This window comes from Rhinolophus ferrumequinum, chromosome 11 (assembly GCF_004115265.2).
Source record: "Rhinolophus ferrumequinum isolate MPI-CBG mRhiFer1 chromosome 11, mRhiFer1_v1.p, whole genome shotgun sequence".
Taxonomy (NCBI): domain Eukaryota; kingdom Metazoa; phylum Chordata; class Mammalia; order Chiroptera; family Rhinolophidae; genus Rhinolophus; species Rhinolophus ferrumequinum.
Window position 1 is genome coordinate 24,137,339 of NC_046294.1, and position 17,157 is coordinate 24,154,495.

General features: G+C 42.5%; 1 protein-coding gene across 1 annotated transcript in view; it reads right to left on the minus strand.

Moving 5' to 3' along the window:
• Positions 1 to 17,157, minus strand: part of KIAA1549L (KIAA1549 like) — a 256,683-nt gene that overhangs the window by 38,965 nt on the left and 200,561 nt on the right. Inside the window, 3 exon segments of the mRNA XM_033119928.1 lie at positions 5,473 to 5,602; positions 11,935 to 12,152; positions 16,218 to 16,396. Of these exon segments, the coding sequence (XP_032975819.1) occupies positions 5,473 to 5,602; positions 11,935 to 12,152; positions 16,218 to 16,396 (527 nt within the window).

The following is a 17,157-nucleotide window of genomic DNA, read 5'->3' on the forward strand; positions in this document are numbered from 1 at the left end:
ATGGCACTTGTGTGCTCACAACAGAAGGGAAGTTGTTTGTCCCCTGCCCAGTGGGAAACTGCCTGCATGCGAGGGAAGTCCTGGGCTTGCAGGGGAGGCCTGGCTCCAGGTGAAGTTACTAGGCCATCCTGCAACCTGGCCTGCTCTCTCCCAAACGTGCCAACAAGAATCTACCTCCTGCTCCCCACTTGCCAAGGGGCCTCCAAATTTGTGGGGTTTACAAGTATTTTCCTGGGCAGCCACCAACCTGGTGAGATCGGGACTATACCAAATGGCCACCTTCACCATCAAACACTTCCACCTCTTTGCCTCCAGCACAATGAGGTGGCCTGATTACAGGTGATCAGATATTTCCATTGGATTAAAAGCCCCTGTTAAAATACAATGTACTATAAATTAGCTTGAGGTAACAAACCACGCCAGTGTTATTAATCATTTAAAATTGCAGGCAGAGATGGGATAAAGAAATTAAAGGTTAAGATTGGAGACACAGGCAGGACAGTTCTAGGGGGAATGCTAACGGGATGACGGTGGCAGCAGCGGGCTCAACACAAGCGCACCTATTTCAGAGGGCAACCAGCAGATTGAGGTGAAGGACAAAATCCTCAAATCCAACCATGGTTTTCATTGGCTTCTCAAAGAAACCAAAAGTTGGTTGTACCCTTTACTGGGAACATCATGCAGTGCCAGGACACTCCCGTGCTTTGCCTTGGTCACCCATCATGCTGAGGCTGCACAATGCTGGGGGAGGGGCGGCAGTAGGTGAGCAGGAGAGACTCCCATTAATAACAGGATTTACAAATTTATCTTGAAGGCCCCAGACTTGCTATAAGCTATCGCGGGCAGTCAGGGGCTTTCTGGATGATTTTTCATTCCCCTGCAAATGGAACCCATCAAAACACTGTTTCGATTTTTTGGCCTCCTTCCAGTAACCACTGTTCACCTGGAACAGAGGCAACTGGCTGCTCTGTCACCCCAGAGAGGCCAGCAAGATAAATACCTCTCCTCTCATCTCACTTTTACCCAGTGCCCGTGGTGGGGGTTGTGGGCTGGCATTTGGGAACATCTTTGCAGCATGCCCTCCTGTAGTGCTGACGCTGAATGCTGACTGGATAACCTACACTTCAGGCCCTCCACGAGGTGGCGGCTGTAGTGGAAATACTAGGTTCTGTCAATTAGATGCACTAGTGTGCAATTTGGACAGAGGACCTGAGGCAGGGCCCATCTTTCTTTCTTTCTTTTTTTAAAATTTATTTTGAGTGTGTTTTTCCAGGACCCATCAGCTCCAAGTCAAGTAGTTGTTTCAATCTAGTTGTGGAGGGTGCAGCTCACAGTGGCCCATGTGGGGATCGAACTGGCAACCTTGTTAAGAGCACCGCGCTCTAACCAGCTGAGCTAACAGGCCGCCCCAGGCAGGGTCCATCTTTCTGCTCCTAGTCAGTTCCAGGGCGGCCCACTTCCCCACCCAGCTCCTCCTCAGCTCCTCCTCAGTGCCAGCTCTGTGGTTTTGTTCAGTTTTCATGGAACATTTCTCCAGTCCTCCGATGATGTTGACAGCACCTCGTTCCTCAGTTATTTTTTCATCTATATAAATGGCTTGATGTTTTCTGCAGCTGAACCTTGCCTGATATAGTACCCCTTTTGGTAGATGTACATATACTTTTCACTTGTCAAATCATCTGGTTTTTACTAAGCTTTCAAACCATTTCCCCGAAGAAGGCCTCTGGAATGAGAACTGATGGTTGCCATTGCTAGAGCAGAGTCTCGCTTCTGAGATGAACCGATGGATCAATCATCCTTCACATTTTCAACCCACTGCCCACATTTTAGAGTCTGAGCCCGACAGTCTGCCACGAATGCTCTCTGAGTACTTCAGGGTTGGAACCTTCAACAAAGCGCTGGAGAGAAACCTAAGGGAAGTAGCTTGCCAAGGTCTCTACTTCTGAGAGGTCAGTATTCATTTTCAAAGTTGTAATTCAGACAATCTGTTTCAGAGTCTCTTTCAGAGCCAAGGTATATAGCTGACCCCATTTCTGTCGTAGATTTTTAAACTCCAAACACAAATCAAGGTTGAGGAGGTGCATTTTTATTTCTGGGGAATGATCTGATTATTACTCGCCTATTGGAAGGAAAAGGTGATTCATCATCCACACTTCGGTTTTTATTGTGCTTGGGCCGTTTTCTTCTCCTTGCTGCTTCATTATTTGGGCCGTTTTCTTCTCCTTGCTGCTTCATTAATTTCTATATGACTTTCATTTGGAAAACAACATTTAAAAATACTATGAAAAAGATATTTTTGCTTTTAAATATTAGGCTGATTATCTCTTCTACCCGCTTCATGCACTGGAATTAAGTTTAATGCCAAAGTTAGTTTAATCATATGGTCTGGCCTTTTAGGAGTGATCAGTTTTGAACTTCTTTCTAAAATCATGCATTCTTCCAAAGGGTAGGCCTCCTCCTAGAAAATTACTACCCAAATGAGCCATAGTTTCTGCCAGGAGTGTGTTGCATCCTTAGCTGTTAGGGAGACCAAGAGGTTGAGAACTCTTGCAAAACAGTGATTCCCAAATTGCTTGGAGCTGAGCGTCTCTTTTTTGCAGGCCCTAATACCTCCTTCTTTGTGAAAACATTTAAAAAAAATTTTTTTTCTTTTTTTATTGGGGAAGGGGAACAGGACTTCATTGGGGAACAGTTTGTACTTCCAGGACTTTTTTTTTTTTTTCCAAGTCAAGTTGTTGTCCTTTCAGTCTTAGTTGTGGAGGGTACAGCTCAGCTCCAGGCCAGTTGCCATTGCTAGTTGCAGGGGGCGCAGCCCACCATCCCTTGCGGGACTCAAGGAATTGAACTGGCAACCTTGTGGTTGAGAGCCCACTGGCCCATGTGGGAATCGAACCGCAGCCTTCGGAGTTAGAAGCATGGAGCTCTAACCACCTGAGCCACCGGGCCGGCCCTTGTGGAAACATTTTGAAGCAATCCAGGCTGCCATCAGTCCTGGGGCTAAGATTTGCTTGTGGAGCATGTGTTTGTTTGCTTATTTATTTATTCATTTATTTTTACTTGCAAGCTTTTCTGATGGGACTCTAAAGTAGTCAACTTTTGAAAAATTCACAATTAAATCAATCTCTCAGTGCTTTTGTTTCTACGGTATCAAGGAGCAGGTTCCCCTGGTGTTCCTTATCTGGCAGAAAGGACTGGAAATTTTGGCCTGGCTTCAAGTTCCCCAGACCCAGTAGGAATATTGACATGTTTCCAACTGAATGACCTGTTCATTGCTGGGCTAATGGATTCTTTTGCCAGGAGTGCTTTGGCATTTTTGGAAAATCAAGAGATCAGAAAATGAATGTTTAAACATTGTTTAAAACTATGACTCTCCTCTTTTTCTACTTTATCTACTGGTCCATGTTTTGCTTGTGCGAGTTATCTGTGAAAGAATTTTTGTGAGACTTGATGTCTAGCCTCTAAGAGAGACTCAGTAATACAGACTATATATTATGTTATGTGAGGACAGATGTATGGTGTGGTGGGTGTACATGGAAGCCATCTTTCATGGTGGTTAAGGGAATGGGCTCTGGAGGTAGGCAGACAAATTATGTAACTTCTCTGTGCCTTGGTTTTCTCATCTAGACAATGGGCATAATGAGAGTACCTACCTGACTGGTGACTGTGCACAGGAGGAGATACAGGAAGTAATTTCATTCTTATAGTCAACAGTCAAAATTCTTAAAATTGTTCTCTAGATGACCATTTTCTCTTAAGGAAACTTATATTTGCTTATGTTTCTGAGATCCCATGCATGTCTCAAAAAATGTGAATTTTTTTTTTTTTTTAAATCTATTAGTGCTTCCCTCAAGTAATCTGTGATTGGAATATTTACATGTTTGTGAGGGGTGAGCAACCTCCTTTTAGAAATCATCTCTCTTCTTCTGTTGTTCTAGGTAATTTACTAGCATGACATTCCAAGAGCATTAAGTGAGTACTCTAAGTCATGGCACAGCGGTTAAAAAAATCTGCAATATTCTCTTTTCAAAACTAATAGGAAACCTTTGGCCTAGTTCCTCACATTGGAAAAATGTCTGTGCCTAGAACCTCACCAGAAACCTATAAATACTAATCTTGAAATTAATTAAGAGTCCTATCATACGTCAGGTGTGCCCGAGCAGAAGAAAATGCTCCCTCAACTACAAGCATCCAGGAAGAATATTCACTGTTGGTAGGGAGAGATTAACTGGAAAACTCAAATGACCAATATTTAACCACAGGCTGATTATCAAATTGATGACAGAGTTTGGTATAGGAAATACTTGCATGAGGAGAAAAATTAATGTTGAATAATTTAATTTGGAGAAAAACAATGATTTGCCCAAAGCATCTAGAAGTTTACAAAACCAAACTATCAAACTGTCTTATAAAAAAGAAAAAAAAGATAAGTGTACTACCACCAACACAACCATCAAATTTAAATGTAAGGAAAGTAATTAGAAATTCAAATTAGGTAGAATATCTCTGATTTTAATTGGACCATTTAAAAAAAAAAACAACCCGATTTTAAGCTTTTGTGGAAAACAATGACCAATCTTGATGGGAAAAAAAAAACTCCTTGCCTGTAAATTTGCATGGTATATTTAAGAAATCAAGTGTCATTTTCAAATTACAACCTTACAAATTATACTAAAACTGTATCCAGACATATTTGAATCATAACTCTTGTTACAGAAAATTTTTTTATTTGTAATAAGAGAAACGTTTTAGGAGAATGGGAAAGAAGCATTTTTTATAAGACCTAAAAGTATATTCAAGACCATTTGAAATTCTGGGACAGGATGAAGCTTATTGAATATTTCAGCAGGGTTGTCATTCACGTGAGTGCAACTCATGGGTGCACTGACACGTAAACAACTTGATAGGAGGCACCAAATTGTATAACTCATCATCTGGGGACGTTTAATGGGATTAGAAGAATTTTTGCAGTTTGGAGACATCACTGCACATAAACGTGTACTTCATCACACGAAATCACCAAATGCCCTGTTGGACATCTTATTGTTTCCATGGCATACTGAGGAGTTATGAAACCAGGAACAAATCCAACTCCTCAACATTGCTGTGAATTAAAAGAAGCTTGTGTTCAAATGAATTTTAACCCATGGCCATGGATTCTACTGAGTTCCTAAGAATAGAGGAGGAAAAAATTAAGAACATTTAGAATAGCTGCTGAGTTTAAAGGTCAATAAAGTACTATTCACAAAATGGCTGAATTTAGAAATCAAGATCCTTTCAGCAATAATTCGTTACTCTGGCAGTTCCAAGGAGTCTTACTTTGCAAAATAGGTAATAAGGAATATAAAACAAAATATTTTACTGCATTTTAAAATTACACAAATATAGAATAAACAAAAACATATGGAATGCTCTATTCCTTTCGCTTTCAGGGAAAGCAAAGCTTGTATTCACCTTGGCCCGGCAGAGACTTACATCATATCCACTGTTACGGATTCCACGCCGGGGTCGCTCACGAGTCACCAGAAGGTCCATCTCTGTTTCCCCTGGACTCGGGCTATTCAGAGACTGCCGGCTTCGGTAGACAGAGTTTTTCGTCTGTTGCCTAAAAAGAATTCAACAACTGTTATGATGCAGCAAATGCCCTGACAGATGGAATTCTCCACTGATCCAAACTACAGGCAACCAATGAAGGGTTTGGTTGGCTTGCCTCACAAATCTCAGAATTGATGGGTCTGTTTGTCAGCCATCAGGAGCCATAGAAATAGTGGAATAAATGTTTTTTTTCCCCAGATGCTGTAACCATTTGGCTGAATTGTAAATGCTCTTTTGTATGGTTAACTACAGTCAATTGCAGCACTGCAACCTCATCTAAAATCCTGCTGATGGCAAGGCCAGGGGCTTTCCCTTGACCCTCTAAAACAGCTAACACTGGAAGAACAAACTTGCTTTTGTTGACTGTTGACTCAGCAGCCTCCTGTTCCTTTTCATCTTTCTGATTCCACACAAAGGGTTCCATGATGTGCTAATAAACCCTGTGGCTAATGGGATGCTTAGTAATGACACTGCAGATAAGTTTTCTTTTCTACCTTCACCACAGTGGATTCCCTTATGGGCTAAGGAGCCATAAACCAAGGGGCAGTTTGGGGCTCGTCCACCTGTCCATCCATCCATCCAGCCAGCCAGCCATCCAGGCATCCAGCCATCCATCCGATATTTACTGAGTGCTTACTGTGTTCCAGTCACTGTGGAACATGATGAAGATCCATAGTAAGCAAGACAGAGCTTACAATCTAATGAGAGAGACAGATAATCCACATGATAATTTCAGAGTGGTAAGTGCTATTAAGAAAAACAAGGAGAAGTGACAGAGGATAAAGAGGATGGGGAATGACTTTAAGTAGGAGGGTCAGGGAAGGCCTCTCTGGAGAGGTGACATTTCAGCTGAGACCTATTTAGAGGCAGCTACATGCCCATCTGGGCACAGAGCATCATTTCAGGCCCAGGGTGGAGCACGCTCAGAGGCTCTCCTCAGTTCCCCCCTTGGAAATGCATACATTTGTCACCACTGCCCTGTTTCCACTTGGCATTAGAGGAATTTTTTTGAGGAGGGAGTAAGAAATAGCAACCAACAAGGGTTGTGGCTATGCTGTTATTTTTCCACAAGAGGCAACTCTTCCAAGTGGGGAGTGACGCCCAATGGGGACAGGTGACTTTCATTTGATCCTGCAAAGTGACAAAGGTAGGATAAAAATCACTGACTTCCTTCTCATTTAACAATAAGTTTCTCTCTGTAAATAACTTGCACTTCAGAGCATCTATCTTGAGAGAACTCCCCAAATATCACCCATTTTACGTCTCGGTTCCAAGATTCTATCCATTCATGGATTGAAGGTGAAAAGGTTGCCTTATTGATTCCCAGTGACTATGTGGGAAGCTAGAAACCTGGCAGGTATACATGCCTTTTCATGATCATTCACCCAGTTAGTCACAGCATGACAGTCACATCCTGTTAGTCTAGAACACACTTAGAACTCCCAAGGCAAAGTGCTACCCTTATAATTAGCCCAGGGAATAAAACAGACACTAATAGGCCTACTACCTCAGCATGAGGAGCTTATACTATTTAGAGAGCACCTTTGTTTTCTGCTTGCCTGGTACCCATAAGAACCTGTTAGTAAGAGCATTGTGATGTTCTTTGTGGCCTGCCCTTCCTCCAGGGGTTGGCATGTGACCAGGCTGCACGATCACAGCACCGTAGCCCCACGGCCAGACTGACTAGTCAGAAGGTGGGCACATGAGTTGGTCCAATGAGACTGAGTCCCAGGGCTCTTGCTAGAGCAACCAGGAAAGAGCTATTCTCTTGGTATTGAGGTTTCTAGGAAGATAGGATATAAGCTTAGAGGTGCTGGCAGCCAGTTTGCCGCAATGAGGGAAGAGCCCACCTGAAAAGAAGCCAGCAAAGAGTGAAGAGAAAAGGAGAAAAATATGTCTGACTCCTTCAATCTAGCTATGCCCAAAGACTTGATCTTTAAATTATGTTCAATAATAACTTCCCTTTTTATTTAACGAGTTTGTGCTGGATTTCCATCATTTGCAACCATAGGAATCCTGACTGATACAAGAGCTTAAACCTAATAGTAATAAACCCTGCCCTATAGTTATCTGCAATTAGAGGCTTCCTTTAGGAATGGAGCACAACCTTGTGAAACACCATCTGTTCTGAGTGATTCACACTTTAAGGCAGACCCGAAAGAATTCTCATCCTTGACCTAATTGCAAATCTCTCTTTTTTTAAAAAGGAGACTTCACAACTGTCCTGAGGTTGCCAATTAGCCCATTTAGAAAAGATTTACTAATAAGGGGTGGGGGAGTAAATACTAGGATTAGTAATTGACATTTAAGTAGGTAATTTTTGGAAGGATTAGAAATACAATAGTGAGATTGTGTAAGCCCTTTCAAGAACCATAAATGTGAGCGAGAGCTTAGACACTGGAGTATACTTCAGTCTCCTTTTCCATCAAAGACAATGTTCCTTTATGATACACAGCTTAAAGGCGGCTGTTTCACATGGATCTCAACTGACCAGACCATTAGTGTGTGCGTGTGCACGGTATACAAGCAACTACTTAGTCGTAAACTAGGCTCTCAGGTAGACAAATTACTTATTTTAATCAAACAGAGTTCCATTAGGTGTATTCATTTCTTGTTGGTACTTTGCTGTACTCTTTAAAAGTTAATCAATTTTGAAACTTGCAAACTTGAGAAGTAAGTTTTTTACCTCTGAAAATATTGCTGGGTGAAGAACGATAAATTTTATTTGGAGTTTTTAGGGAGTTTTTAGTCCCACTATAGTTTACAAAAGTAGTTCTCAAACTGTGTCTCGTGGAACCCTAGGGTTCCATAAAGATGGACTAGAACCACTGGGAAGGAGGAGGAGGAAGCCCTGCCTCCATCAGAGCAACTCTGTCTTTATGTTATTGCCTTAGGTTGGGTTCTTCCAGAAGAGGACTCTGTGACGATTTAAGTGGAAGTGGTTTACCTGGGAGAAGGCTGTAGGAAGCACAAGTTAGGAAGTGGGAAAATGGGAGAGGGAAGAGAAGGAGACTGATAAAAGGTATGATAGGGAGCAGATCAGTGTTTTGGGCAACTGGGACTCAAGCTCACTGGAGATATGTGGGAGAAAATTGTTTCAAAATGTAGGTTATATTTTATTCAGGTATGGCAAGATCGACAGATCAGATGAACTGCCATTGAAAAGATAGCTTGTTATACTCACAGATCCCTGGAGGAAGGGGCCTGCCATGCCATGGTGGCGAGGGGGTACATGGGGAAGCAGCACGGTCAGCCACAAGGTAGACAGAGGGAGGGGAAAATGGGAACAAGAGCCTTTACTGTGGTTTCTGTGGGAAGGAATGGACAAGGCAGGCTACGCTGGTTTAGGATGGATCGTTTGAATAATTTCGGCAGACTCTGGGGCATTGAGGCTGTCCCTAGGTGTCTGGTACCTGGCTGCAGTGATTCGAACAGGGGGTTGGGGCCCAGAGCGTGAGGGCCGTGTGTAAAGGGGGCAGCTGGGCTATGGGCTCTGGCTTGTTGGTTCACATGTGAAAGGTGTACTTGCAGGTGAGCCTTTTGCTTTTCCAGGAATTGGCGAGAGACTTCCCTGGTAGGGGCAGTTTCTCCAGAGTCAGCAAGACCCCAAATGTCAAATAATCAAATACAGAAATTAAAAACATGGTTATTACACCAATGTAGCCCATACACCAGAGTTCTCCTGCCAGGGGCATTTATCCATCAGTTGCTCTGTCATTGACTGAGGCTGCTCCAGAGCAAACTGACAACCTGACACTTAAGGTCAGGGGCTGCCGAGAAAAAGCCCTCGAGTCCGAGTCATAGATGCTCGTAGTAAGTGGGAAGCTGCTGGCCTATACTGCGCAGTGGGAGCCTAGGACCGGATGGAGGGGGAGGGGCTCTGACAGCATCTGCCTCATGCGTATTACATACTTGGTGTCTTTGGGTCAGAGTTTATCACATAAAAATGGGGTGTCCTTTTGACTTTAAAGAAAACACCGTGAAAACTCTTCTAAAAAATTTCAGAATAAGTCAACACCGGAATCTAAACTTTGTCTTTCATTCGATTTATTTAGGTCTCAGGGTAAAATTCTGGTTGCTGATGCTGCCTTTGGATTAGAGAGTGAGTCCCTCACTCATGCCTCGCAGTGGCTAGGTCACTGAGAGCAGAACCTCTGGAGAGGTGAACTACAAATAGCAATTAACAGGCAACGCTAACCTGTGACTTTATATCCTGTCTTCCTAGAAACCTCAATACCAAGAGAATGCCTCTTTCCTGGTTGCTCTAGCAAGAGCCCTGGGTCTCAGTGTCATTGGACCAACTCATGTGCCCACCTTCTGACCAGTCAGTATGGCCGTGGGGCTGTGAGGCTGTGTTCGTGCAGCCTGGTCACATGCCAACCCCTGGAGGAAGGGCAGGCCACAAAGAACATGACAGTGCTCTTACCTGCTGTGTAGACACAGTAGGCAGCCTCTGGAGTCAACAGCAGAGTGTAACGAGAATAACACCACAGAGCTTATGAGTCTCCATCACTCCCGTTTTCTCTGTTAAGCTTTCCTTCCCCTTCCTGTCTCTTGCCTTAATTTCCAATCCCACCCAGTCTGTGGTTATCCATATGGTTTCTTTAACTGGTCAGAAAAACTTTTAATGTTATTTTTGGTACGTTAGAGTCATTAAATCATTTCTTTAACTGACACTTACTAAGAATTGGCTACACACTCATAGACCAGCAGGCCATCAAAGGGCCTTGAGAATCTGGCCCGAACCAATGCTAGGCAACGGAGATGCACCTCGACAAAAAAAAGAGTTCTTCATTCTATAAAAAACCTCAACCGAAATATTTATGTATTTTGCAAATAGCTTTCAAGCTAAGTTCCTCTTATTTGCACATGATCTTTGGTTCATTTTTCTGAATTTTCTAAGTGTCAGCAGGAAACCAAAAAAAACCAAAGAAAAACCAAGAAACAACTTCCTGCGCCAGTCTATAAAAGACTGCTGAAGTAAAAAGTCTCCAAGTGCAAGCAAAAGCTAAAGAAACCCCTAGCTTCCCCATACAATCCATCTTTTCTCCTCTTTTTCCTGTAGTTATCAACACGGTGACACATGCATTGTGACCCTTGTCACAATTTTACACCAGTAGCTTGTTATACCCACCAAGCCTAACGAGAAGCATGGTAAACGAAGCACTGCTTTAGAATTCCCTCTTTTGTTCATTGAAAATAAATTATGTTTGTTCCATTCATAAAATTTATCCCCACCTCCCAGCTTGATTTTGTGGCTTCCATCCAAGCCTGTCACATAGTCATTTTTGCTTTTAATAAATACCCACTCAGACCAGGAATTGCCCTGTGTCACTCAGTCTACAGAGGGTGGGTGTGCCAAGGCAATGGGGTGGTCAGAGTGTGGGCATGCTGCAAGCCAAGTGGCTGTTGCCAAGGAGAATGTGTATTTGAAAGAGATGGTCTTGAATCATGAAAATGCTTCTGAGGAAGTGCTTCAGGGTGGAGAGGAGAAGAAGAAAGATGGGCACGTATGGCTTTGCTAATAACCTCTATTTGTTTACTCACTAGGTAAGGTCACTCTCTGCTTACTGCAAAGCTTAGAAGGATGCCATTCAAATCACTGGCCCTAACCCTCCATCACTAGGCCAGGCCCCCTGTTACGGAACCTCACATTTCAAATATCCATTACACTTGGGAGTAATAAACTTTTGGGCTGGTTATCTTTCTCTTCCATCGGACCTTAAGTTCCATAACAGCAGCGATTAGGCTGTCTTGTACTCCATTAAATATTGAATGAGTTGAGTGAATGAATGAGAAAGAGCACACATGACCGTGACAGCATCTTGCATGGTGGCTAATACATAGTAGGTGACAGTAAATGTCAAATGCACGAACAAATCCATGAATTAAAGAGATGAACCCAGCACAGAGCTCTGAGTAGCTATGTGGTAAATACTTACTGAAGCTGAATGAAAAGGTGAGGCATGAAATTTGCTTTTCTTATGCAAGAGCTACTAAAATAATTGAACAATACGATGACCCTTGCTCTGGAAGTTGAATAAACAGGTCGGTGGTAATTATATCTTCACCCAGCTCTGAAACAGCTATGGTTGGAAAATATCATTAAGCTAACGGACAATTATGGCTGTTTGCCCATGTATTGTTTTTAATGGCTTTAATTTTATTCTCTTCCAGACTCATTATGGAACACCTACTTGCACAGATCAGCATGGTGCGGATCAGCAGCCTACAAATAGGCACCCTAAGGTAACAGATCAAGGGCTCAGGACTGCATGGCATCCTCTGCCCTCATCCCACCAATGGTACAGCGACTTACAAAGAATCCCTTAGACACTGCACCTGTTTTTAGATTCAGCAAATGGGGCACACAGTTCTGGGTCTGGATCCAACACGTGCTCGATTTCCTTTTGGGCTTTTTCGTACATCTTTTTTCTTTCCGTTTGAGCCTTGTTCGTCTCCACTACGGGGAAATCGTAATATCCCTTCCTCTTGGCTTTGAGGCGCAGCTTATTCCGATAGTGCTCGATGTCTGACTTCTGCTTCAGGGCTTTGTTCACCTGAGGAGAGAGACAGTCTCAGGCCCATACCTGACTCAGCATGGCCAACAGACAGGAGGCTTTTATCAGAGGGTCACAACTCCAGGAAAAGTTGTCCTAGGCTTCATGTCTGGTCCTTTGAGCCAGCCATACCCACCTGTGATCCATTCTAAGACCGGCCCACATAACAGCGGGCCACAAACAACATGGAGTCTGGCACTCACCTAAGTTGCCTGAGACCTCCCATCAGGGCCTCCTTCTCCTTAGTCCACCTGAGTCTGCTCAGGCCTAGGCCTGACGCCATGCTTTTAGTTTTGTGGTGTGGGCCTTAATCCCGCCTAAACACTTATGGTTCCCCTGTATGGTAGCCTAGCCTCTGACTTGACAACCCAGCTAGATCTTGGTGCCCTGACTCTAGCTCCAGCTCTGAGGAACCCAATGGCCTCCCTTGGCCAATTAGCTGGTGCACAGCTGGATAAGACAGCCAATTTCTGAAGAGGTTGAGTTGGGATGAATAGGGTGGGGAGGGGGGCAGACATCTTGCTCTCAAGGAGTCTCCTCTATCAAACTGCATTCGAGAGCTTATTTCTGTCAATCTGTTTTTCATTGAGAGAGGAAATTTTGAAGCCACATTTGTATGGCCGCTAATGCCAACCATCTCCTGCTCTATAGGGCAAAGCCAGTTTGGTCTTCTATAGAAAGGAATGTGGCCAAAATACCTTCTGACCTGTCAAAGATACAAGCAGATGACTACGCTAAATAAATAACAAATGATGGAGATGTTACACCCACAAATGGAGACAAATCTACCTGACATTTATTGGACAAAATGGAGAACCATTAGTGCTGTTTGTAATCAGACTTAACTATATTCAAATAACCATGTATAGTATTAATTATGTTTTCTTTAAAATAATCTTTGGAAAAGATTCCTGTAATTCATATAAGGAAAATTCACCCAGTTGGTAAGACATGTATCTGCTTACAGTCTGAGGCCCAAAGTTCACTAACACAAGGTTGCATCTTAGATGTTTTATTTTTATAGCATTTGAAGAGACATAAACAGGGGACATATTTTTTTCTAGCTTTTGCAAAGGTCTCCCCATCCTGGGCCCTAATGATATTTTTAGGCTAGTTGCATTTCACAAGTCTTAATTGTTCCCTCATTCTGCTGGCTACTGAGAAAACTAGTAAAGAGAAGAAGCTAGTGTGACATTCTCTGAGACAGGAATCCCATTTCTGGAATCTCTCCTAAAGCAACATTGCACGAGAAGTTCAAATTCAGAGATGAAAGTTAACATCACTAATCAGACATATCAGTACCAGTTACTTCCTGATACGATGCCCACAAAAGGGCACATTGCTCCCGCAGTTATGCCAAAAATGCATATCCTCAATTCAATCTTCAGATAAATGCAAATCGAGGGACATTCACATGATAAATGGTCAGTACATCCAAAAAGTAATGGTCATAAAAGACAAAAAAAAGTCACAAAGAATGACTAAATGACTGAGTAGCTATCCCAGACTGGAAAGACTAAGGAAACAGCTAAATACCATGTGGGATCCTGGACTGGATCCCAGAACAGGAAAAGAACATTAGTGGGAAAACTGGTGAAATGAAGTCTGTAGATTAGTCAATAGAATTGCACCAATGTTAATTTCCTGGGTTTGATAATTATTCTATGGTTCTGTAAGATGTTAACATTAGAGGTAGTTCGGTGAAGAATGTATAGGAACTCAGTACTATTACTGCAACTCTTTTGTAAGTTTAAAATTATTTCAAAACAAAAAGTTTTAAAAAGTCATGCATGAAATTATTCATTGCAGTGTTATTTGTAATAACCAAAACCGAAACTAAAGACAAAAAATACCTAGAAGGTTGGAAAAATGCGAGATGAGTTTTCCAATCAATGGTATGCCTTCTCAACTAAGTCATTAATGGTAATCAGAAAGACAACAGCAAAAGCTTAAGATACAAAACATAAAGCTGTCTGAATATGATTACATTCTATTAGGTTGGTGCAAAAGTAATGGTGGTTTAAAAGGTTAAAAATAATTGCAAATACTGCAATTACTTTTGCACCAACCTAATAAGACATACACGAGTTTGATCAAAAACTTGAAGAGAAGGTGCAAAAATGATAACAGGGTGGTCAAGTTACAGCGATTTTTTTTCTCTTATTTTCTGAACTTTCTATGTTGTTACTATGTTTTCTTTAGAATAATCTTTACAAGCATTTCCTGTGATAATAAAAGAAAAATTTATGGCTTTGGGACTGTGCTTTCTTTCTTTGCTTAAATAAGCCACTCAGAAGAGAAGAAGAAAGTTATAAGATGAATCTGCCCTGAACTCCACAAAACAGCCAATTACAGAGAATAGTTCAGGGCTCTTTTCCAAACCTAATGCCAGCTAGGCCTATTCCTTTTAATCCAAAATGTAACAAGTATCAATTTCTGGACAGGGAAAATGCTCATCCGTTCTTCTGTGACAGGGTGATGGGTCTGGCAGGTAAAAGGAGTAGTACATTGAATTGAGTTGAGATTTGGAATTTGTCCTCATGACATTTATATCACTAAACTGGGATGAAAAGATCCAGACATGGCGGCCGTTCCCTGAGTCCATAACTGGGCAGAGGGTCCTAATCAAGAGCAGTTACCAGAGCATTGACGGCAATCTCCGAGGCTCTAATAACTTGGCTCATGAGTCCGGTGGCAGAACTGTGCCTAAGGAAAGATTCAGTGGGCATGATTGGCTTTGAGAAGATACACGGGTTCCTAAATGATAGAGCCAAGGGACATAAAGCACATGATCAATGAATCCTTGTTCATTGGCTGACTGATGATGATGACGATAACACGCTTATTGAGTGCTAGACACTGTTATAAGTGCTTTACATATATCAACTCATTTGATCCTCACAACAGCCCCATTTTACAGATGGAGACACTGAGGCACAGAGAAATGAACTAACCTGCCTAAGTCGCAGAGATAGTAAGGAGAAGAGCTGGGATTCCAATCCTTGTAGCATGTCTTGAGAGTCCATATTCTTTCAAGCACAATGCTATTTTTCATTGATGGGCCACAGTAAGTCAAAGAGAGGGAAGGAGCACCGGACAGGGAGCCAGGGGACCTGAGCATAGTGGCTGTCACAATAACCAGCAGTATGACTTGGACAGGCCACTTGACCCCTCTGGCTTTAGTTTCCTTAAGTAAGTATGTGTGTGTGCACACATGTGTAATGTAAATGTTCACGAGCAGGTTCCATATGCATGTGCTTAAAGGTTCATAAACATCATCAGCTGCCTGACTATTCTGCTGCAGAAGATGGAGGAATGGCAGGTAACTGTTACCTGACTTGCTCTCCCCTAAACTGTTTCTTTCTCCCTTTCTTTCTTTCCTTCTTTTCTTCTTTCTCTCTCTCTCTTTCCCTCTCTCCCTCCCTCCCTTCCTCCCTCCCTCTCTCCCTCCCTCCCTCCCTTCCACCATCCATCATCCATGTTTCTTTGGTGAAATCATTATTCTCTGGCGCATGTTACAAATTTTTTTCATACTCTTAGGAAAATTGATCACCATCATGATATCCATAGATATCATTTTCTTTTCTCCTGTCTGCTCAAATGGTTGTTCGAAGCTTGCTCTAAGGAGTAAAAGTCATTTCAAAGCCTATATATAGTGGGCCATGTCCCTGTTGAATGACAATACCTTCTTCAGTTCCCTCTCCATTCAAGCCCCTCTCATCTCCACTACAACTGACAGCCCATAATGAACAGTTTGGGAGTGTTATCAAGAAAGGCAGACGGCTGTGTGCACGTGTAAGGGGTGGGGAAGAATTTCTGATGTTTCTCTTCAGAACTACAGGTTTTAAAAAGTCCCCTCTGGATTTCTAACGAAGGTAAAAAATGCGCTGAAAACATCACCCAACAAACTTGTTTTTTGGGTGACTTGTGTCCTGACTCACTCTGCTGAGGCCAGGGCGTGCAGAGGTACAAATGACCAACGGAGCCTTACACACTTGGACCGAATCTACCCCGGGTATTCCTGGCTTCCTGGCTCTCTCCAGCTCTGGGTCCTCAGGTGCTCACCTCACCATTGAGGACTGCTGACTCCTGGCTCCTGTCTGAGGTGGGGTGCACCATGGGGAGGTCTGTGGGTTTTATAGCGATGAGCTGCACAGATCCTGAAGACGTGTCAAAGGGGTCAGCAGCTGCCTTGCCGGAGTTGTCAAAAAGAACGGCTCCTTCCTCTTCATCACTTACTGGCACTAAAATACAAACAAACACATCGATTTTATGGTTGTAGGAACTGCACGATCATGGGAGAATTTATGTGTAATGCTCACAGCCTATGGATGTTATTTTACTCAAAATGACTTCGGGAACAACAGACTCTGGTTCTATGCCAAGGGCTCACTGCGGCAGGTGTATTTCTTTTAAATTCAAGATCTACACTGTTCATCCCTCCACTGCATTATCAATGAGTAGGAAAGAATTTTAAAGGTAAAAACTTTCAAACAGTAAATGTTTACTGAATTTCAACAGTGAGAACCATTCTTTCAAAATTATGACAGAATGTTTTTTTTTAAAAAAAGTAAATTGTTTCTCTACGTTTGAGTCAGAGATGGGAACAATGAAATTTGGCCAAACCTGGGACTATTCTTATAATATGACAATCAATAGAATAATAGCATGCAGTTCAGTCTCTGCCACAAAGCTACCCATTTTTACGTGACGTTAACATAACAAGTCTTCCACGGCTCAACCAGCCATAGTAATTGCTGCTGACACTTTTTTTTCTTTCTAAAGGCTGCTTCTCCAGTGATTTGGGTTTTGGTTTCTTGCATTTGTCTAGAACAAAAGAAAATTAAGAAACAACCAACAGAGAAACTAATTTAAAGCTACAGACAACTCCCCTAATTAAATAGAGCAATTTTCACCTACGCTCTTTTAAATTAATTCTCGCTTCTGACAGATAATTCTACTGTGATGGCTGGAAGACACCAACCTGCCTTGTGCTTCCATAACT